This window comes from Daldinia caldariorum (assembly GCF_022478825.1).
Source record: "Daldinia caldariorum strain CBS 122874 unplaced genomic scaffold F4812scaffold_1, whole genome shotgun sequence".
NCBI classification, from domain to species: domain Eukaryota; kingdom Fungi; phylum Ascomycota; class Sordariomycetes; order Xylariales; family Hypoxylaceae; genus Daldinia; species Daldinia caldariorum.
Genome location: NW_025953037.1, coordinates 2,554,211 through 2,575,492, shown reverse-complemented (window position 1 = coordinate 2,575,492; position 21,282 = coordinate 2,554,211). Strand labels below are relative to the sequence as shown.

Here is a 21,282-nt window from a genome sequence, read left to right as displayed (position 1 = left end):
AATATAAATGCAGGTCCCCGTGGAAGCGTAAAGGCACCTCGAATTTTATCAGTCATTATCTTTATCGATCAAATTGCCAGACAAGAACGAGCTTTTTTCTTTTGTGTGAAAGGTAATCATAAGATAATCATGAGATAATCATCGCCGGGGTATCTTTTTATTCCAATAATGCGATGCTTGTTCGATCTTTTTACGGGCCTCTCTTCATCTTGTTTCCTTCTAGAACAACAAATAGATATTCCAGTTCCCAAATATTTAGATTCGTAGCCGTACTTAGGTAGGTAGGTACCTGGTAATGATGGTCACCGTCACCGTCACCACTGAGGATCTTCCAGGCGTCGGAACAGAGCAACGAATTTCTGTCCCTTATTCCTCTCAACCTTCTTCCCTTCCTCGGTTTCTGTCCTCATCACTCCCACGCACGGGTCGGCTTCTTGCTCCTCTTCGGGCACTCTCTCAAACGAAGGGTGGGCCTCAAAATGCTGTACCATCCACTCGTGAAGGTTCTCCACATCCGTAATAGTGTATACGATTCCACCTGGCCTAAGCACATACGCATACTCGGAGTTGAGGGTCGTAGACACGATTCGAGCCTTGTGTTTGCGCTGCTTGAAATGCGGGTCAGGGAAGCAGATGAATAACTTGGACAGTTGCGCCTTTCGAAAGAAATTAGGGAGGAATTTCATCGTGTTCGCTCGCAGACAGGCGATGTTCTGGTATGATTTCTGCTCGGGGTCCTTTGCGCGGAGGGCTTTAATTCGATCTTGCACAAATTCTGCTACTTGCGATCGGATTTCCATGCCCACGAGTAAGGTATCCGGCATGACGGGTGATAGAGCTACAAGTAAACCACCAAAGCCGCAGCCTATATCCACAACCTCAATGTCTTTGGTGAGCTTCTTCGGGGGCGAGTTTTCTTCTTCGGTTGCTTTTGCGGCGAATTCTGGGTAGAATACGGACCAATCCATATCATCGGGTTTAGTTGGGCTGTAGTATACATGTATACAATAAGTATTTATCTCTGACAAGAGATCTAGAAAAGTAGTAGACATACTATTCTAATCTGTGATCTGAGAAGGGATTCGCATGCGCGCGCTGGCGATAGAACTTCTTCTTGGGCATATTCGTCGTGACATTTTGCTTTAGCGCGTGGCGGTATTCCTGCCGCTTCTGCTTTTTGTTCGGAGCGCCAGGCATGGCGACGGTATTCGTTACTTGATGGAGGCGATGCGACAATTCCAAAATGGTGGTTTTTGATGTTCTTTTTTTTTTATTCAGGTAAGAAATAGACTATGTACTAATCGCAAAAGGTTAATTGCATGTACCTATTTACCTAACGACCTAATCTAGGTACCTAGGTAGATAAAAACTAGAATAAAAAGAAAGGTTTGGCGGGTGTAACGTCAAAAGCTGATAATGTGGGGTTCCAGCTGAGGAAACAGCTGGTGGGGTTAAATGAGACAAAAGAGACAAAAAGAGACATTCGATAAGCCGATAAAGTGGATAAGCACTCCTTTTTCCTTCGTAACGTCAGAACGTGCGCCTCGCGAATCCGGTTGCTGGGGTAACCAACCCCCAGATCAGTAAGAAAAGGGCGGCGAGACAGAACTTAAACAAAAGGCTCCATGCATACAATCTTCAATCCCCGTCACAACGTCAGGTTCAACGTCCAAAAGCTTATATTAAATCTTTAGCCTCATCTCGGCGCTTGCAGCTGTCGGATGAGGAAGGTTCAACCTTGGCTGCCCTGCCCGTTAAAGACAGGCTCCATCGTTGAACGCGTTTCTTATCCTAAACATCGCTACTTTACACCACACATGGCAACAATCAACCCTGTATCTACCCTAGTCTTAGCATCTCTGCTTTGCTTATAAACATTTGCTCTAGTCGTCTATCTAGACGGCGGCGACGACGACGAGCATCGTATTTATCAGGTATTATGGCATCAATCAACGAATATCATGTCTCGGCGAACATCAGCCCCAGTGCTGCGCGACAGCAACAGCAACAGCATCATCGTTCCAAATCCAAAGGCAACATACTCAGAACACTTATTCATAGACGAAACAATTCCGATGGCTCTCCACTACCACCTACCGAATTAATTCCGCCGAACTATGTTCCCGAATCCTCTTCATCCAGGCAAGAGATAGCTGGATTCCCCAATTTCTCCCGTCCCGCCGCCCTAGGCGAGATCCAGCAGAACCAAATCAGCATCGTTCCTCGGTCGCCCCCCAAACAGTACGAGCCGCCGAGTGCTCCCTCATCCCCAACCAAGAAGACATTCAACACGGTTTCGGCGAAACCGACGACTACGAAGGAGGCGGAGAAACTAGCCAAGCAGGCCAAGCAGAACGAAGGCAAACCCAAGAAAACAAAGTCGGCCACAAACCTCGTGGGCTTCCTGAGCCGCCCCAAGAGCACGAAGAATCTTCAAGAAACGGCTACTGAAGAAGAGATGCGCTTCAAGAAGAACAAGGAGAACCACCCGCCCCCGCGGACGCCCCAGAGACCTCCCATCTACGCTCAATTCTCGAGCGGCGCGCTGGAAAAGCAGAACGAGCAGGACTTCGCAAAGAACAAGAGCAGTCTAGACGTACCTAGCTACCCCTCTTCTAAGAGCGGCGGATCGAGCACACGCACCAGCAAAGAGCGACCTAAATCGTACCACGCGCCTTACGTCCAATCCCCGGATATGCGGAATAGCGGAAGCAGCGGCAAGACCTCACCATCTAAGATACAGCGTGGTCTCAGACTATTTACCGGCGGCACCGGATCGCAGAGCAGGCCTACTTCAGCGGGACTAGCCGAGCCCGTCCTCGACCCCAAGGACATCGACAAGCATCTTGAAGCCATGTTAGACCGACGAAATATCCCCGAGCACCAGCGGTACAAGATGCGGAATCTGGCGGACACCATCAAGATGGAATTCATAAGGCAGGACTGGGCCGAGAGTCGCGGGCTCCATCACACCCGGCCCGAAAGCGTCGGCAGCGACTCCAGCATCAGCGTCCAGCAGGCGAATGAGAACCGCAAGGCCAAGAAGTCTCGCGGCCGAAGCTTTACCTTATCGCGGAACAAGAAGTCGGAGAATTCATCGCCCAAGAAACAGAAGGGCGAAGGTTCCATAGGACGGCACTTTCGCAGTCGATCAACGGACAGCGTCGCTAGTGAACGGCCTACTTCCGCCGGGTCGGGCTCGGGCGGTGGCATATTTTCCAAGGTAAAGTCGCAACAGGGTCCCGGAGATTTCGTCGCCTACCTGCGTAAGGTCCAGAAACCCGAGTTGGTCGAAGTCGGTAAGTTGCACAAGCTACGTCTGCTGCTCCGGAACGAGACGGTAGCCTGGACGGAGGAGTTTATACGACAGGGCGGGATGCAGGAAATTGTAGCGCTGCTGCATCGTATCATGGAGGTTGAATGGAGGTATGTTAGAATGATAACCATGTTTTTACTTTGGACGGACAATGATGCTAATCTCGTATTAGAGAGGAACACGAAGATGCTCTCCTTCATGAGAATCTGCTCTGTCTCAAAGCGCTGTGCACCACAGCCCTCGCGCTGCAATACCTTCATTCGATTCAGGCGACTCTGTTCCCCGCTCTGCTACACATGCTCTTCGATCCTGAAAAGAAAGGACCCAGCGAATTTACCACCCGTAACATCATCACATCTGTATTATTCACCTACATACAATCTGCCGCGCCTTCTGACCGTCCCGTCCGTGCCAAGACGGTACTTGGCCATTTGCGCGACCCAGAGCCAAAAGAGGCCGAACGACCAATTGGCTTCGTACTCGAGATGCACCGAGAACGTCCCTACCGTGTATGGTGCAAGGAGGCCGTCAGTGTCACCAAGGAGGTATTCTGGATCTTCCTGCACCATCTCAATGTGGTCTACTTGCCGCAAGAGAAGGAGGCCAAAGAAAGGGCCGGCCCGTCGGGAATCGATAGCGCTACTTACATGCAGCTACACTTCCCACAGGAACGGCCTCCCGTCCCCGCGGCCCCTTACGTTGGCGGTGTGGAATGGGACGCTACAAATTATCTAGCTTCGCATCTCGACCTCATGAACGCCATCATTGCCTGTACCCCAACGGCAGACGAGCGCAACGCTTTGCGCGGCCTATTCAACATCTCGGGCTGGGAGCGCTGCATGGGAGGCAGCTTGCGCCTATGCAAGGAGAAGTTCTACCCGGGCGTGCATGACGGGCTACGGACTTGGGTCGCAGCCGCAGCCGAGGACGGCTGGGACGTGCGAGGAGTAAGATATGGGCCGCCTGCCGAAGCGAGAAGCCCGCGCAAGAATCAGGCGGGAGGCGGTGGGAATAAAGGTAAGAAAAAGGAGGAAGCGCCGCCACGGATCGACATGCCAAAGTTCAACCTTGGCTCGGACGCTGCACGTAGCCCGGGTACTCCCGCAGGACGCTCGAGCGAGAACTGGCTCTCATAGCTCCAAAGAAAAAAAAAACTTGGTTGCGGTGCTAGACGCCACAACGGCACCGACGATCCTTGCAGAAGTACATACAGAAAACGCGCGTGTTGGAAATAGCAATGCTAACAACACGCCGTCTCGGCTTTTGGAGTCTTACAAAGAGATGGATGGAGGTGTTCATGTTAATGTACTGTATTTGGAGTTTCTTCATTGGGTGTCAGGGGGTGTTTTTATTCGCGGGTTTTCGTTGTCATGCCTCATGATATTGGGTTTCCATCTTTCCCATCACTTGGTAATGAAAGTCCGGTTGGACACACGGCTATTCACACGCGGCACGCGGTAGATTGAATGATCATGACGCTTATGACTAAGGCACAGCTCAATGAATCAAATGACTTTGGAGAAGCCTTGTCGTCCGTGCCGTGTTTTATGCTACTTATCGCGACTCGTACGATATCGCGCTCCCTTGCCGTTTACGTGGCTGGCGCACCCGTTAGCTGCTAGGTGATCCAGGTGGCCGAATCAGGTGTTTAAGACCATCTAAGGGACCACCTCTCAAACATAGGGGGCGGTGAAGGTCTAGTATAGTAGGAGGTAGACATTCAACCACGGCTGGGGATATGCCAGTCAACTGGAGATGCATAAGCCGCGTCCAGGACAGCCGAGGGCCGCGTACCGCTAAAATCGAGACGATCCATACTCAGAATAATGATTTATTTTATCTAGCATCCCGAAATCCACTATCCAGTAATGTACGTATCAGCTACGGCAAAGGCGAAGGCGAAGCAAGCGATAGCGGCACTCGAAATAGTTCGAAAAGCCAAACTTAGCTAGTCTGTTAGTAATGGGAGCTCGAAATGAAGCCGCTCCATTCAGGCTTGACCGCCATCGGCAACGTACAAGACGTACATACGCTTCGCTTCACCTAGTCTCAAAGTGCAAAGTGGGTAAAAATAGTAAAGCTACTACTCTGAGCTGGGGCGTAACCTTTTGCAAAACTATGTCGCGTGCTTCATCTGCCAGAGGGTCCGACCCACGGTCAGCTTCGTAACGGTGGCTAATTGATGCCAGAGTCCTAAAAGGCTGATCTGCGTCAGTTCGGGGTATTCTACCAGGCTGCTGTACCACATGGATGCTCGTGTTTTGAAATGTGATATAATTCAAGCTGCAAGTGTTAGCCGCCGTAGAGGCACGGCGATGTGATAGGGATGATGTCGTTTTTTTCGTCTAGACAGATCCTAATACGCCGAGAAAGGGGTTCTAGACTTTGGTGTAATTGTGATGTTGTTTACAACCGAGGATCTTCGAGGAGCTCGTGCGTCCTGCTCCGACTGTATCCGCCCGACTGACGTGGTTAAAGGCGTCGTCGACAGGCTTGACGATAGGCCCAACATAACTGAATGACATTTATGTATCCAAGAGAGGTTTGGTTTAGGGAGAGATTGTCCAAGCCGCTGATCTGCACTGCATACAAACCCAAGCCGTAAGAATGAATTCGCCTTGAGAGAAGTTTTCGCAGCGGCACTGCTCCGTGAAGGATTTCACCCTGGAATCGCGCGATCGAGACCAACAGTATCTAGATTTTAATAAACGTAACGTAACTCTTCTCTATGAGAGCAGTCTCCCATCTATCTCTACCTTGTCCGGTTATAACTGAAAGCGTCCAATGCTAGCGAGACGTTGCGTCAAGTGGTCGCCATGAAATATGACATGTCTCTTTTTGGTGCGGAGCCGCAGTTAAGGGTGAGCCAATCAAATAGTGCAGCGACAGGCATACGGTAGATCCTGCGGAATGCCAGTGCCATCAGTGCAATAGAAACGGCATTGCTCCAGTAAGATAGCACTTAAGCATGTGCGACCCGGGGAATAGAATGCTCTCCGAAGATATCATGAGGAGTCTGACGACTCGACCGACCCACTAATACACAAGGTCTCGTCCCCAGGTCCGCGAAGTGATGGCCTCTGCAGGAATATTCGGGTTGGGTCAGACCATTAGCTCTAATAGGCTCGGAGAAGATGGGCGTAACTCGGGAGGCTGGCCATGGACGCGGGACTCGTAACCAATAAACTAATATGCGAGGAACCATGTGTGTCAACAGAAGGGTTTTAAGCTCAAGGCAGGTAGTTAACCGGTTGGTCGGCAGAGTCCACGAAGAATAAAGACCCTGGAGAAATGAGCATGGGAACCAATAGAAAACAAGAGGGACAAGGGGAGTAGAGTAACAATAGATGAAACTAGACGATCCTAGATCAACTTTAATGTTAATGTCATGAACTCTTGGAGGTTGTTTCGTTATTTTGCTGCTTCGTTTGTTTTCTTCGAGAACCTTGAAGATAATAATAATATTTGAAGATCATGATACACATAAAGCCCTCGATGGTGACGATCAGGTTCCAAGAGCTCCAACATCGTCATGCATTATTGAGGTTAGGTCAGGCTAGGTAGGTACATAGTAAGGTCAGGATGATTGTACCTAATGCATCGAGCCAACCCAAACTCGGTGACCGGTGACAATGAAGATATGGGATGAGGAATATTATTTCTTCAAGGCCTCGGGTCTCCGGATGATGGTAAGTTGGTAACAGTCCAGGGACCCTGTTCGCGATGTAACTTGCATACCTGTAAACCGTACATATGATATGGTACTGTAAGTTAGATATTTTTCTTCACATAACTACCTGGGTACGTTTATGGGAGTAATAGTAGTCATAATAGGCTATTTCCATCGGTGTTTGTAAGAGCTAGTGATCATTGTGTTAAGTTTTTTTTTTTTGGTTGTTAGATACGTTGGTTAGAAGGTACCTAAGGTAGATTAGGAGGTAGGTACCTGTTTCCAACAGAAAGTCAGTTACATTAGGTAATCAGCTCCCTACTACCTAACCTACTAGCTTTTGCCAAGCTCAACCCGATCTTTCCTTCTTTCCTGATAGGGATGAAAACTATTTCCTTTCCCTCTCCTGGAAATACTATTTTCTTGCTAACGCAACATTAGGTAGTCTGATTTTTTTATGAGAGAAAGCGTAAGATGCTACTGTAGTAGATTAGGTAACCTAGGTATATTTTATGCACCCATCGTAAACGTGCATTAAATGTAGATATGTATGTCACCATGTCTGGACGATATTGAATGCCTATAACTTGGGACCTTAGGTACCTACCTAGGTAACCTGAGATATAAAGCGTTAAGTACCAATCGAAGCATGTGAAAGATAGTGTCACTACCTTAGTACATATAGGTACTTACTTTCGATTTACCCCTCTTGCACAATAGGTACTTGTGTTACCATATTACGATAACTAATCAATCTTATCAAATAATAATAAAATGCTAGTACCTACTTTTACACCTGTAGTTAGCTGTCGATCTATGTACCCGAAATTCAAGTCTACATCGTCACCACCTGCTAGCTTTGGTTAGCCAGTTCCATTCTTAGCTTCTTGCCTAAGGGTTTTTCAACCATGCCTTGGCAGCGGCTTGGCGCGCATATTCATCCCTGGTCTAGTGTAGGTAGAGCCTTTTTTTTTTTGGCCTTTCCCTGCCTTACCTAGCCGGACCATACTAAGTACATCATACATCCCATACTACACGTCTATCCCTCTTCGTCATCACGTTGCGCTTCTTTATCGTGAATCAAGAACAGATCCCTATCGAGTGAATCTTGGGGGTTTCAGGTTAACTTCGGCATTTCCCACGGGGAACTGGATCATTGGCCCTTAACTTAAGCGTCGCAGAAAGTATTCCGCAAAAGCATTCCGCTCTAGATATAGTAGGTTGTCATCGAATGGGTAACCCGGTTTGCACCTTGCAGCTGAAGTCGAGGAATTCTCCCTATTACCCTACCCCATCGTTCCGCCGCTGATTCAATATCAATCTCGCCGCCCACACTACCTACTCCCTAGGTAACTAGAGACTACGCTACTAAGAGAAGCACTCCACACCTGCGAGACCTTGCAGACCTTGCAGCAGTACTATCCCAGTGTCCTTGCAGTGGCCCTGTCAGGCGTGCGCCGTCCTGCCCGTACCAGTTCCGGCAGGGCAAGTTCCAGCGGGCTACCGTGTGTTAGTTGGCCCACCTTTACCAATGTCAACATCTCCATCAAAAACTTCCTGCTGCAAATCGTGCCGGTCCGAGACCAGCCTTAGGTACCAGCCTACCAGCCTACCAGCCCAGCAGAACCAGAGCCCACCGAACCAGTTCCTGAGACCAGAATCGTTGGAACCCTGTCCCTTTTTGTTGTGCCGACGAATCCCAGGAGTTCGGTTGGTGTCTACTAGGACTTGTGCGCAGAACCCGAAAGCTGACCACCTTCAATTTTACCTAAAATGTCAATAAAGTATGTATGAGCCTCTTCTTGTCTATGTAATAATTGTAATTCCCGTCGACCTGAGCCCCAGTTAGCCCTCAGCCCTCCCCTTCCCTGCTCCCCCATCCGCGACTTTTTCACGACTTTTAGGATGTGATATCTATCTCTATTCTCCTTGAGAGCATTGCTCTTCCTTCCATGGACAAACTTTCACCGTCCGTCTTATCTCGTCTATCTCGTCCTCGTCCTCGTCATCATCATGGATTACGGCCTTCACGAACAGCATGCGTCGTACATCCTTAGCCAGAGTAGCCGGGGTGAGGAGGACACTAACTTAGATGCCAGCTGGGTTATGTTATCGCGGGCCGGGGAAATAGAGCCGCTGCCGCACGAGACTATTTTACATAGGACACGAGGGAGGATAGCTCTAACCATAACCGCTCCGAATCAGCCACCCGGTATCCCTCCCCTTAATATTAAGAGTGAGAGCGGAACCGCGTACATAACGAATCAACGAGTAAGTAATTCATGCCATATGCTACAGTGTGGAACTCTCTACCTTAGATTAACACCCGCTCTTAGTTGATCTACCTACCTTCTAAACCTACAGATCAGTTCAAGTCCTTCTCATCCAAAATACTGGGATGCCTGGATAGTCGTATGAGCTCGTCATGGATCGGGCCTTGGTACTGGGAGGCCAACGTGCGCCCGGTTCCTGATGGCAATATTCCGCCGGAGTTTCCGAGAGTCAATGTGAGATTAACATTTAAGGATGGTGGTTCCGGCGAATTTGAGTCCAAGTTCGTGGAACTTAAGACACGTCTGCACCACGCGGCACAAATTGCGGAGGAATCGGGTCAGAGCAATTGGGCCCAAATGGTTCACGACGAGCAACTACCAGAATATAGCGGCCCTCAGGGTAGTAGTAACCCTGGTCAGGCGGCTGAAGTAGCTCGGCGGGCGGATGAGGCAGCTCGAGAACAGCAGACCCATCAACAAACTCCGGACGAGCCCCCTCCAGACTACGACGAAGCTCAAGCACAGGCGGTTAGCATGCGTTTCGACGAGCGTATGCGGGAGGAAGCAGAGAGACAATGACAATGTGTTTGGCATATGAGTTGCCCTAGAGCATTTACGATGCCGATGAATTCGACTACTTGGAGACCACTGATAGAGGGTCAACTATCTTAGTCGACATGACAAGAATGTAATACCCTCACCAATAAGGACACGGATCTCCGTGTATTAGTGCGACCGCTCTACATGTGGCTGCATACCAAATATTGTATCGAATCCCACCTCGTTGGTGCATTCGTACACTGGGTTACACGAAGCTGACCTTGTGAAGGAAACCAAGGGAAGAATAGGACGATAGGTACCTTTTATGTTTGCAGCTACCAAGGTAAAAGAGAACGTTTTGTTGTCTTAAGCATACGAAAGATACGAATGTAGCCGATACGCAGCATTTTGCCCCCCTAAAAAGGTTTTTTTTTAAGCGGTGGTTTACAGGTGCCTCATAAAGTAGCCCCTGATACATCTCATCAGTCGGTGTTTTATGAGATAGGTAGCTTAGGTACCTAATATAATCATTAAGCAAGATATACTCTCGTGGCATATATGAGGTGCCTTTAAACCGCTCAACATACCTACAACCTAATTTATTTAATCATGAAGCACCTATCTTAAATGAATCGTGAAATGCGAATATTTCTACGTATAACCCATACTGTTGCCTACGTTTAGGTACCTACTATGGACATGGAATTTACCTAGCTGATATTTATTTCGTATTTCGTACGGTAGGTACCTACGTATCGATACTGGTACGTACCTCTGGGTTTGGAGTTCTAGGTAGACAAAGACGGGATCGGTCGAATATCACGTGACTTTTACCTCTAAGCCGTAGCCAATCAAAATGCCTCAATTGGCGATGCTCTATTTTTCTCGGTTGTCAACGTTCTTTGGAGACTGCATTTCATCATCAACCCGCGTTCATCCCCGAAAATAAGGCATTCTAAGTGCCCGACGACCACTCCGACTACAATGGGTATCTGGGACGCTATCGCAGACCTCGCTGAGGCAGCCAAGCCATGGACCACTGCCGAAGCCGAAGCTCCAGCTGAGGTATGATTATTCCCCGTTCGAAAAAAGCTCTAAACCGGGATTCTACCGGCTTCTATGAGCGCTTAGTTGCTCTTCCGAACAGCTCCGTGTAAAGCAGAGGGGATAGCTAATAGATTCCATAGGAGCCCCAAGAGGAGGAGAAGTCCGAGGAAAAGGAGGAGAAAGAAGAAGAAGAAGAGGAGGAGGAGGATGAGGATGAGGATGAGGATGAAGAAGAGGATGAAGATGAACCCAAGGACCCTAAGGGACCGCTCGAGGAAGGTTCGTCGCACCTACATATCACCAACGCACATATACAAAACTTTACGCTCGAGACGACTTTGATGCGCATGCGTTATTCTTCTAAACGTTTTGCGCACACACACACATATATACACACAGCATGGTTTGGTATTTGCTAACGGTTGGACGTACAGAATGCCAGAAATCCAAGCAGTGCTCACCAGCCAAGCACCACTACGACGAATGCGCCGAGCGTGTAACGAACGCTTCGAAAGAAGGAGAAGCCAACGAGGACTGCGTTGAAGAATGTAAGTATCTCCTCAAAACCAAGCCCAGGTTATTACTTCGTTCGGAAATATATACTTTGAGTGACCCATGGCTTCATGCAGGACAAACTGACATAACTCTCTCTCTATTTAGTCTTCCACCTCGTGCACTGCGCCACCCAATGCGCTGCTCCCAAGCTCTGGTCTGTCCTCAAATAGTTGCAGATAGCCAACGCAACCCAGCCCAGACAAGAAGCATACCATATCTATAAGACACCTAGAAGCATGTACCGGTGGGTTTCTGGTCGGACAAGCCGGCTATCGTCGTCTGACTCCTGTTAGATAGATGGTCGGACGTTTGGTAGCTCTGTAATGCGATTTGCGCCTCAAAGCGGATGACTTACAGCCGGGGTACCTCAACCCACCTTCCCCCCTTATGTACCATACGCGGCATTCCAAATGAATAGATCTCTGTTCCTCAACTCTCTAGACAGACCTAGTTGTTTACCTACTCATAAAGAAACTCGATTAACACAATTCGAATTTCGAAATAAGTGATATTATATGAGCGCTTATACACACGCTTATACACACGCGCACACACACCACCCCCTTTTGAAGCCAAGTTTCGTGAACATAGCTTGTGTGCATCTAGACTGGTGCCAATGAAAAAGTGCTCAAACCGCTTATTTACAAGAAGTGTCTTATTGGCTTAGGTTAGGTACTTAGGTAGGTAGTTAGCCATTCATCCCTTGCAATTTGTCGATGTCGTATGATAAAGTATAAGAAGAAAGATTTTATATTAGTGAACTAACGTAAGTACCTAATGTACTTTACTACGAGAAATTCTTTTTACCATTAACCATGCTGCCGGCCATGGTAATAAAAAAAAGATGGTAAATGAGATTACATCTAACTAGGTAAGAACCGCCGAAGCAGATATACCTCCCATAGATCAAGCGTTGAAAAATGGACCGAATATGTACCGATACGTGGCAGCGTGGTTGCTGAGAGCGGTTATCGTGTTGGAGCTGCGTAGGGACTCTACATAAAATTGTATTGTATAATGCATCCAACAGGTATGTAAAGCATAAAAGTCTTGATTTGTTAAGGTTGCGTGACACGGGGATGTGGTCTAGATACGGCAGGTTCGTTCAGACTGTAAGCCAATCATGGCTCTAGAGAAGACCGTTTAGAGACATTCGAAGTTGGTATCTGAAACGTTGGAAACCCTACTGCTGCAATCACACCAACCTTGCTGCCAAGGTCGACCTTATCCCTTATCCTAGTATTGTACAACACAATCGGGACATCTAACCGCGATTCCACCTGCCCAGGTATTGCGCAGTTCCATGTCTTAAGATATTTTTTTTGCTTTTAGCTTAACTAATACCTTAGGTACCTAAACAACTTTTGGATCTGGCCAAGTCTAGCCATAGCCTACGTAACCCCTGGAAAGGACTTCGTAATTCCTAATTACACATATGTAATGTTATTGTTATAAACTGCCGGTCATCGTACAACTAGGTTTTCTTTCTGTTGGGAGCGAAGCGAAGCCAAAAGGGAGGGTTTCTTTGTGAGAGAATACTACCGCCTGCGCTGGACGAGTCGGGATAAGTTCTCCAAATGCCAACATCTCGGCATATTATCCAAATCTAGACCTCCCAGGTTGTTATGATGATACATACGCCTTGCTTCTCGTTAAACAACTTTCATTCGTTCCTTCTTTTTTCTTTTTTTTTTTTTTAATCTAATCCCTCCTTTCTTTATCTTTTCCCATCTGACATAACGAACCTCCCGCATATATGCGAAGTTGATGTCTCCCTGAATACCGGGCAATCGAAAGCTTCGCGATATTCTCTTTCGCATATTACAAGTCAGCTGAGCTGGCTGGCGAGGGGACTGGGAGGTTCGACGGACACGCGGGGCGTATGTACAACGAAATCCGGTTAGCCAAATAAACGAAGGAAGAATTGTCCGACGAAAAGGGATTCGTTCATTCAATTAAAAGCAAAGGTCATCCCAAACCCAGCTCAGCTTAGCCTTAAAAGCAAGTCACGCCGAAGGCGCCGCAGGACGGGTACAAAACGCAGGGAAGAGAAGGGGACTGCACGATGTCTCGCACCAGCAATAGCCCCAAGACATCGTCCTCAGACGCGGCTGGTACCACGACGACGCCCATCGGATTCGACAACGATGAAGCTAATCGGAGGGCCCGCGACGAGTACGCTCTTAATCCCATCGGCACCGACTCCTCCGGCAAGTCCTCCCGCATCAAGCCCGGTCACCTACGCCTGGGCTCAAACTCGACGGACGGCGAAGGCGACGACGAAGCTGTTGCTGCGGGTCAGCCGCGCGACACGGATACCTCTTCGGTCGGGATCGAGAATGACAATAGCGTCACGTACAAAGTTTACAAGCGCCGGTGGATCGGCCTCGTACAGCTAACCCTGCTCAATATCATCGTCAGTTGGGATGTGAGTTACAATCTCGTTTTTTTGTCTCAACTAGGTAGATCAGTACAACAGAGGGTGAAGACAACTTATGCGCCCCAAGTTTTATATATATAAGGTATATATATTAGGTATTATTTCAGAAATATGCATGACAAGATCTACCAATCGGTAGTTATCTAGCCTCTTTACTATGCTGCAGCCTTGCCTTTGCAGGACGTTGTATCACAGCGAAGGGGAACATCGTTGCTACCCATTACCTTTTTCTTTTTCTTCTCTTATATACCGGTCCCAGAACATGACGTGAGAATCTGACTGACGATCTGTAATATCTAGTGGCTGACCTTTTCTCCCGTCTCCCAAGATGCGGCCATTTATTACAGCACTACCGAGTCCGCCATCAACTGGTTATCGACAGCCTTCCTGTTCTCTTTCTGCGTCATCTCCCCTGTAACCATCTACTGCCTGCACTGGGGTCCAAGGCCGTCTATTCTCGCGGCGGCGGCGCTAATCCTCATTGGCAACTGGATCCGCTTCGCCGGATCTTACTCCCGCGATGGAGGGAGGTACGGTGTCGTTATGTTTGGCCAGATTCTGACAGGGTTAGCCCAGCCGTTCGTACTTAGTGCCCCCACAAGGTACTCCGATATGTGGTTCACGGATAGAGGCCGTGTTGGTGCCACCGCTCTGGCTAGTTTGGCAAATCCGTTCGGCGCCGCTCTCGGGCAGCTCATCGTGCCGTTCATGGTTACCGGACCGGGAGATATTTCCAATGCCGTGCTTTACGTCGCTATCATCGTATGTACCCCTTTCCGCATAGTTTTACCTTCACTGTCGTATTAACTCAACTCCCAACCTTAGTCTTCCGTAGCCACAGTCCCATCCATCTTCATCCCGGCAAAGCCTCCCACCCCTCCGGGCCCGTGGTGCTCCACGCCCAAGGCCTCCCTCCGATCATCTGCGCAGCTCCTAAAGTCCCCCGAGATCTGGCAGGTCCTGATCCCGTACGCTATCTACGTGGGGTTCTTCAACAGCATCTCGACGCTGCTCAACCAGATCATGATGCCGTACGGGTTCTCGTCGGACGACGCGGGCATCGCGGGCGCCTTGCTCATCGTTGTCGGGCTCGTCGCCGCCGCCGTGTCCAGCCCCATCCTCGACCGCACCAAGGCCTTCCTCCTCGCCATCAAGGTCGCCGTTCCGCTCATCGCCCTGTCCTACCTCGCCTTCGTCTGGATGCCCGGCACCCGCAGCCTCGCCGGCCCCTACGTCGTGCTCTCCGTCCTCGGCGCGTCCAGCTTCTCCCTCCTGCCCGTCGCCCTCGAGTTCCTGTGCGAGCTCGGACACCCCATGAGCCCCGAGGTCACGTCCACGATCGCCTGGGCCGGCGGCCAGCTGCTCGGCGGTCTGTTTATTATCATCAGCGACGCCCTCAAGGCTGGACCCGAGGCCGATCCGCCGTTCCACATGTCCAACGCGCTCGTCTTCACGGCTGTTATCTCTTTGGTCTCGGTGATTCCGGTCTTGGCCCTGGGCATGTTCGGGCGCAAAGATAAGTTGGCTATTAGGCGCATGGGCAGCGGGAGTAGCGGGAGCAGCAGTAGCACCCAAACTCCTCCGAACGGGAGTCCGGCGTGATATGGGAACGATGGTGAAGGGTTTTTATGAAGGGATGGGATACACGGGTGGATAGGTGGTAGGGTAGCTAAGTGGAATAGGTCGGCTTTATGACTGGTTGGCACGTTTATGTGAATCTAGGAAAGGGGCGGATGGGCGGATAATGGACAAGGAAGAGAAACGACAAGGCTCGGATGAGATTCTATTCTGTTCATATTATCTTATTCATGTACCTTTAGGTAGGTACATGGGATTTTGTCTTTGTCTGCCCAAGCTTCAGCCTGAGCCTCGGCACACTAACATAGGTTAGATGCTTCATGTTCCCAGGCTGTTTCACCAGGCGAGCCAGTCGGTCGGTTAATCAGTCAGTTGGGGGTTTCGTTTATTCGCAGGGAGCGATGAATGAACACGGGAACGAGAGAGACGGGGGCGATGCCCTATGTTTTTTTCAGGTTTTTTTTGTTGGTTTATTATTTATTACTGCTGCTGCTGCTGCTAACTTACTAGTAGCAGTAGTAGTACTAGTCGTATGTCATTATTACCTAACTTTATGTAACTATACCCATCCGTAGTGCGAATTTGCTCTCGCTCATTCAGATATTGGAGTTACCTCTAATACATTTATTTACCCAAGTAGCTACCTACCTAACCTATGTACGGAAATTTTGATGTTATTGATACCTACCTACCTCCTATACTAGACACCAAACACGCTCGTGATATAGATAGGTATCTCACTGTATATTACCTTAGGTAGGCAACTTTATATAATGGTTAATTTCCTACCCAGGGCTCGGGGTATATATGTTATAATACGATGCCCTTGAGTAGGATGCAACTACCTGAAATGGCATCTATATATGCTTCTCCATTACGATCTCCCTGTATGGACCTTCGTATCTTTGTATTACACCCTCCTTTTTCTTTCTTCCTTTTCTTCTTCTCTTCTTTTTTGCAAGTCCCCGCGCTATTCTCCACACTCTTATTCATCCATTCATCCTCTCTCCTCCTCTCCTATTTCCCACTCCCCTCCCTCAGCGCCTCCTCCCACGCAACTCTCAGCCTCTCGAGCTCAACCCAGCACCTCCTCCCATCTTCCTCGAACTGCGCGCGCTTCTCCTCCGTCAGCTCCTCGGCGTCCCACTTGCGCCCCCTAAGCTTATGCAGGACGCCGGGCGTCGGGTCGCGTCTGAGCACGTCGGGGCGCTCGATCTTGCCCTCCCAGCCCCAGCCGTCGACCTCGGACTTCTTGGGGGCGGCGCGGCCGGATCGGGTCGCGCTGGTACCCCACTTGACGCGCTCGGCGCCGAGCTCATCGAGCGAGTCCTGGTCCGCGAGCGCGAGCCACGTCGACGCGCACGCGCCCAGGTAGGGTTCCACGGGGTGCCAGGGGGACCCGAGCCACCGCGCGAGGTACATGGCCGCGTAGTAGGCCCAGTAGAGGATCCAGTTTAAGGGGAAGAGGGGCGTGCAGACGACGCCCGGGTGCGAGAGGTAAAAACGCGGTTTGATGGGCTTGTCAGTGGTGGCGGGAGAGGAAAAGTACGCGGAGGATACGTCTCGCACGCCGGGGAGGTCCTCGGTTAGGCAGAGGAGGTCGGTTATCCGCTTGCTGCTCTCATATGGAGGTCTGGACCGCTGAGCTTGGAAATCGTCGAAGTTAAGGTGTTCATGGCCGGCGTCTATGGTGCTGGTCCATATTACTCTGCCTCGGGGTTCGCTTGGTCGTGAGCGGCTTAACAGTGGTAATAGCTCGTGGGCGAGGACATAGTGTCCAAAGACGTTGGCGCAGAAGACCTCGGCCAACGCGGGTGGCGGCGTCTTCAGATCAGATATCGAATCCCCAAGAAGCTTCCGCTGGCCAAGCGTAGCAGCAGGTAAAGCCTTCTTGAAGATAGGGAACGTGCAGGACTGTACAACTCCAACTTGCAAGAATTGCTTCACAAACAAGCACCAGTCTAGCCCAGACCAACCGCCAATACCCGCATTGAAGATAGCGGCATCGAGACGGGGTATCTTCACACTTGTAACTACCCCAGTCGGATCGCTCACCGTGCCGTGAACCAATTGTTTCGCGGCACCGTATATCGAACGGAGGTCACATAAATCTACCTGAACGCTGAGGATGTGGACTCGAGAGATGGCGGTCTGGGGGTCATAGTCGTGGCCAGCTCGAGCACGAAGCTGCCGCGAGGACTTGGCCGTTTTCTCTAAGTGGACGCGCAGGGATCGGATAGTATCGCGAGACTTGGAGACGGAGCGTGTCGTAGGTATGAGGACTAAGTGGGATGATGAAGATCGCGAGGCGAGGAATTCGTCAATTATTCGTTGTCCAATACCAAGACCGACACCACTACATAGTTCTTCGTCTAAGATACAATACTCCTCGATGTATTTTCCAACGTGGTGGCATAAGAAAGCGCGTACCTGTTAGCTCCTGTAAGTAGGACGAAGAATTGCTCGTGACTCGCGGCGTCTGCCCACGGTGGAGACGCCATCGTCAACCAGGTATCTTTTTTCTTTCCTTTTTTCGGAATTGCCGTTCCTCGGTAAAGTCGACAAGATACCCGGACGTAAATGTATAAATAAATTAAACCTGATACCTTAGGTAGGTATGAAACGTGAAAATGGGATGATTTGCCAATTACCCCCCTACCGACAACGTGGTGCAACTAATAGGTTCAAAGCAATGCAATATAGAATTTGGGCGGTCAGAACGGGCGAAATTCAAGGTACGAAAACCTAGAACCCCGAACTACGAAGTAGGTATTCAAAATCAACGAAAGGGTGGAGCGAACGAGTTGTTCGGGAACAAGTGGAGTCCCGTAGCGTAGCATGTTGGAAGTTGGTCAGTGTACGTACGATATGCGATATGTTACGATGTCCCTTCCGAGTTTAGAGGGATAATTTAAAAGGGATGATTGCAGAAAGTTTCGAGAAGAAGTGATATGGAAGCTGCATAAGAGGTACATTATGTACCTAGTAAGTTACCTATGACAGTTGACTAATACGTCATTACAGTCATTACAGGTAGATCAATTAGTACCCAACACCCCTACCTAACACCTGTATTGAGTAACACACGCAGGCACATATTTCTTAGCTTGTGCAACAACAACAATATGAGCCGTGTTTGAATGATTTCTCATAGGCTCAACAAAATTATTAGTCGGCCATAGAGACAGAGATAAAATAATAAGACATTTTCGGTGGCGTGCTTCCAAATGAACCCAACCCGCTTGTGTACCGCTATGCTAGGTAAGGTTCATAAGATTTTCAACCTCGGCAGGTCTAATATAACTTGCATAGATGTAGAGAAGAACCTCGGACGATAAAACTGCCCTATAGAATTTAAAGTTCTATTCAAGATCGGATCGACAGGGACCTACTCTTTCCATTGAGGTACGAACTTTAAGTACCTAAGGGGAGATAAGATGATTCGATATTAATAAAAGTACTCAGTACTTACCTACTCCCGTCATTTGGTATCAAGTTATATCAAGTTACAGGGTATTGTTAACCTATTCTACTACCTTCAACCTAGCAGCCTAGGTGGAACGTCATCTTCATTTCGCTTCCTTCGGCTTACTCTTAGGTACATACTTTTTACCATCTTTTTATTTTATTTATCCATCTCATCCTCTCTCTCTGTCTCTCTCTGCGATTGTCACGACCTCATAATCTACATTCAGTTCATACACTCCATGCCATTGTCCGTTCACATTTGCTTTCATCTTATCGTTACTCCAATCTGCCTATAATAATAAAGTCATCGGTACTTGTCCGGTCCTACACATTGAATTCCATAACATCATAGTCGAACGATCCTGCGTCCGAAGTAATAATACTCTATTCGACTTAATTAAACGCGAACGCGGCCACATCCGACATTCCATAACTTTCGCTATACCTTCGTTCCAATCCTCGACTATACCCGACTATTTACAAATTTACAAATCTACAAGATGAGCAAATTACCAATAGACCTAGCCATGACTCGGTTTGCACATAATCTCCAGACTGGTTTGCTACCCGACCAGGTCTGGATGGTCATTACCTGGATAGCCTTCTTTTTCGTGCGTCCATTTCTATAAGATCCTACCCCTCCACGTTTTTACTAACATTTTACGTTCAGAAACTAGTCAGCTTAGCTTTCGTCGGCCCTCTTATAGGGCTGGTCATTTTTGACTTTTGCCTTTGGATCTATCGACTGCACCAACCTCAGCCCCAGACAGCCTCGCGAACGAATCGCATCTCGCGCAAGGTTACCGGCCGTAGCGCTAATCCAACATCGCCTGGAAATGACATTGGGTCCGCCACAGCTTTGGCTCCTAACTCTACTACGAGTCAGAGGCGTACCGTTTACTCGGGTCAGGCCAGCGGCTAGGCCCCCCCCAAAAATACATAGTTCGCTACAACAAATAATAATCACGACGACAGTATACAATACAATATAACATGGATAAATTCTCGTATCATCTCTTCCTCCACTACGATATTTGGGACAGTACTTTGATCAGATCACTGGTGACCCCCATTGCCGTTACCTCTCCTCCGGCGCCTGCGCCTTGTATGATTAGAGGGTTTGCGCCGTATCTCTTGGTGTAGAAGCTAATAATGTTGTCGCTTCCCTTGAGGGCCGCAATTGGGTGCGATTTGTCGAAGGTCTCAAGTCCGACCTTGACGGCCTTGGCACCTACGTCGATACTTCCCACGAACCTAACCACTTTGCCTTGTTTTTCCGCTGCGGATTTGGTCTCCTCCATCTGAGAGTCGAATTCGGGCAGTCTCTGCAAGAACTCGTCACCACTGGCGACAGATTCTAATTCCTTCGGGATCAAACTCTGCACGGGAAATGAGGTGGGCGATTCGACAGGGAGGCCGGCTAATCGCGCGAGAATTGTCAGCTTCCTAGCCACGTCAAGTCCGTTTAGATCGTCCCGAGGGTCTGGCTCTGTGTAGCCCAATTCCTTGGCCTTCTTGACTTCGGCAGACCATTGGCCACCAGAACCCTCGACCGGAGCAAAAGAGTTGAAGAGGAAGGACATTGTGCCGCTGAATACACCTTCAATCTTAGTCACCTCATCGCCAGTCTCCACAAGGTCCTTGAGCGTCGAGATAACAGGGAGACCAGCTCCGACAGAGGATTCGTGGTACACTTTAGCTCCGGACGTAGCAGCTGCCGTGAAGATATCTTGCCATAGCTTGTAAGAACCCGAGAAGGCCTTCTTGTTTGGTGTAACGATGCTGATGCCACGGCTTAAAAAGAGAGGATAGCTATCAGCTACATCTTGAGAACTAGTGTTGTCCACAAGAATAACCTTCGACGGTGCCGCAGCTAGGTAATCGGCCACCTGGGGCAAGTCCAAGGGCGACTTAGTCGAAGCGGCGAGTTCCTGAAGAACGTTCTCGGTGGCTACGGAGTAGTCGCCATTGAAAAGTGCCTTCTTGCTGGTCGAAATATAGCAGAGGTTCAACTTGGGGGTCGGTCGTCTTTTGGCGAGAGCTTCAAATTGGGAAAGGAAGCACTTTCCAACCCCTCCAGCGCCTTTTGAACAGTAAATAGATTAGCCAATTGGACCGATTGAACTGTTTCTTTTCAATTCGTAGCTCACCGATAATGGCAACAAATACCTTGTTAGTTGCCGCCATACTGTTAGTTTAGACAATCGTTATATTTCGAAGAAACTTGTGCTTCAACTTGTAGGCGGTGGTACCTAATATTTTGCAAGCTTTCAGTCGGGACGTGGGGTAATTTTTATGAAGACGCAAGGCCGATTGCGGTTTGTCGCGGGGCATTTGAAGGGCCTCCATAGTATAAAATATAGTGGACTCAAGTGGGGCAATTGGAACATGGGAA

General features: G+C 49.1%; 8 protein-coding genes across 8 annotated transcripts; 5 read left to right on the top strand and 3 right to left on the bottom strand.

Annotated features, from left to right (window-relative positions):
* Positions 1–314: 314 nt before the first annotated feature.
* F4812DRAFT_454662 (putative methyltransferase) lies at positions 315–1,197 on the bottom strand (the record flags this gene model as incomplete). Its single annotated transcript, XM_047936681.1, has 2 exons — positions 315–987; positions 1,055–1,197. 2 exons carry the CDS (start codon positions 1,195–1,197, stop codon positions 315–317), a joined length of 816 nt encoding a protein of 271 aa, XP_047795159.1.
* Positions 1,198–1,540: 343 nt separating this feature from the next.
* On the top strand, positions 1,541–4,468 carry F4812DRAFT_28556 (armadillo-type protein). The gene is made up of 2 exons (XM_047931079.1): positions 1,541–3,426; positions 3,489–4,468. The coding sequence occupies exons 1-2, from the start codon at positions 1,940–1,942 to the stop codon at positions 4,450–4,452; spliced, it is 2,451 nt and encodes an 816-aa protein (XP_047795158.1). The 5' UTR covers positions 1,541–1,939; the 3' UTR covers positions 4,453–4,468.
* A 4,416-nt stretch (positions 4,469–8,884) lies between these two features.
* On the top strand, positions 8,885–9,897 carry F4812DRAFT_28519 (uncharacterized protein). The gene is made up of 2 exons (XM_047931074.1): positions 8,885–9,257; positions 9,323–9,897. Exons 1-2 carry the CDS (start codon positions 9,000–9,002, stop codon positions 9,836–9,838), a joined length of 774 nt encoding a protein of 257 aa, XP_047795157.1. The 5' UTR covers positions 8,885–8,999; the 3' UTR covers positions 9,839–9,897.
* Positions 9,898–10,704: 807 nt separating this feature from the next.
* F4812DRAFT_410477 (ubiquinol-cytochrome C reductase hinge protein-domain-containing protein) lies at positions 10,705–12,245 on the top strand. Its single transcript, XM_047932536.1, has 4 exons — positions 10,705–10,864; positions 10,987–11,125; positions 11,281–11,394; positions 11,507–12,245. The coding sequence occupies exons 1-4, from the start codon at positions 10,784–10,786 to the stop codon at positions 11,569–11,571; spliced, it is 399 nt and encodes a 132-aa protein (XP_047795156.1). The 5' UTR covers positions 10,705–10,783; the 3' UTR covers positions 11,572–12,245.
* Positions 12,246–13,118: 873 nt separating this feature from the next.
* Positions 13,119–16,031, top strand: F4812DRAFT_410471 (MFS general substrate transporter). Its single transcript, XM_047932535.1, has 3 exons — positions 13,119–13,829; positions 14,142–14,603; positions 14,667–16,031. The coding sequence occupies exons 1-3, from the start codon at positions 13,467–13,469 to the stop codon at positions 15,441–15,443; spliced, it is 1,602 nt and encodes a 533-aa protein (XP_047795155.1). The 5' UTR covers positions 13,119–13,466; the 3' UTR covers positions 15,444–16,031.
* F4812DRAFT_410450 (uncharacterized protein) lies at positions 16,032–18,366 on the bottom strand. Its single transcript, XM_047932534.1, has 2 exons — positions 17,850–18,366; positions 16,032–17,775 (listed from the first exon to the last, which is right to left on the bottom strand). The coding sequence occupies exons 1-2, from the start codon at positions 17,918–17,920 to the stop codon at positions 16,437–16,439; spliced, it is 1,410 nt and encodes a 469-aa protein (XP_047795154.1). The 5' UTR covers positions 17,921–18,366; the 3' UTR covers positions 16,032–16,436.
* A 1,021-nt stretch (positions 18,367–19,387) lies between these two features.
* F4812DRAFT_454656 (uncharacterized protein) lies at positions 19,388–19,809 on the top strand (the record flags this gene model as incomplete). The annotated part of the gene is made up of 2 exons (XM_047936680.1): positions 19,388–19,498; positions 19,558–19,809. The coding sequence occupies 2 exons, from the start codon at positions 19,388–19,390 to the stop codon at positions 19,807–19,809; spliced, it is 363 nt and encodes a 120-aa protein (XP_047795153.1).
* Positions 19,810–19,912: 103 nt separating this feature from the next.
* On the bottom strand, positions 19,913–21,074 carry F4812DRAFT_454655 (homoserine dehydrogenase-domain-containing protein; the record flags this gene model as incomplete). The annotated part of the gene is made up of 2 exons (XM_047936679.1): positions 19,913–20,970; positions 21,038–21,074. 2 exons carry the CDS (start codon positions 21,072–21,074, stop codon positions 19,913–19,915), a joined length of 1,095 nt encoding a protein of 364 aa, XP_047795152.1.
* Positions 21,075–21,282: the final 208 nt, after the last annotated feature.

Bases quoted from the DNA above. Each gene is read 5' to 3' on its own strand.
- F4812DRAFT_28556 (XM_047931079.1), top strand. From the start codon at position 1,940: ATGGCATCAATCAACGAATATCATGTCTCGGCGAACATCAGCCCCAGT. The intron at 3,427-3,488 runs GTATGTTAGAAT...ATCTCGTATTAG, and splicing joins ATCATGGAGGTTGAATGGAG to AGAGGAACACGAAGATGCTC.
- F4812DRAFT_28519 (XM_047931074.1), top strand. From the start codon at position 9,000: ATGGATTACGGCCTTCACGAACAGCATGCGTCGTACATCCTTAGCCAG. The intron at 9,258-9,322 runs GTAAGTAATTCA...ACCCGCTCTTAG, and splicing joins CGTACATAACGAATCAACGA to TTGATCTACCTACCTTCTAA.
- F4812DRAFT_410477 (XM_047932536.1), top strand. From the start codon at position 10,784: ATGGGTATCTGGGACGCTATCGCAGACCTCGCTGAGGCAGCCAAGCCA. The intron at 10,865-10,986 runs GTATGATTATTC...TAGATTCCATAG, and splicing joins AAGCCGAAGCTCCAGCTGAG to GAGCCCCAAGAGGAGGAGAA. The intron at 11,395-11,506 runs GTAAGTATCTCC...CTCTCTATTTAG, and splicing joins CGAGGACTGCGTTGAAGAAT to TCTTCCACCTCGTGCACTGC.
- F4812DRAFT_410471 (XM_047932535.1), top strand. From the start codon at position 13,467: ATGTCTCGCACCAGCAATAGCCCCAAGACATCGTCCTCAGACGCGGCT. The intron at 13,830-14,141 runs GTGAGTTACAAT...TGTAATATCTAG, and splicing joins ATATCATCGTCAGTTGGGAT to TGGCTGACCTTTTCTCCCGT. The intron at 14,604-14,666 runs GTATGTACCCCT...TCCCAACCTTAG, and splicing joins TGCTTTACGTCGCTATCATC to TCTTCCGTAGCCACAGTCCC.
- F4812DRAFT_410450 (XM_047932534.1), bottom strand. From the start codon at position 17,920: ATGGCGTCTCCACCGTGGGCAGACGCCGCGAGTCACGAGCAATTCTTC. The intron at 17,776-17,849 runs GTACGCGCTTTC...AGAACTATGTAG, and splicing joins CTACTTACAGGAGCTAACAG to TGGTGTCGGTCTTGGTATTG.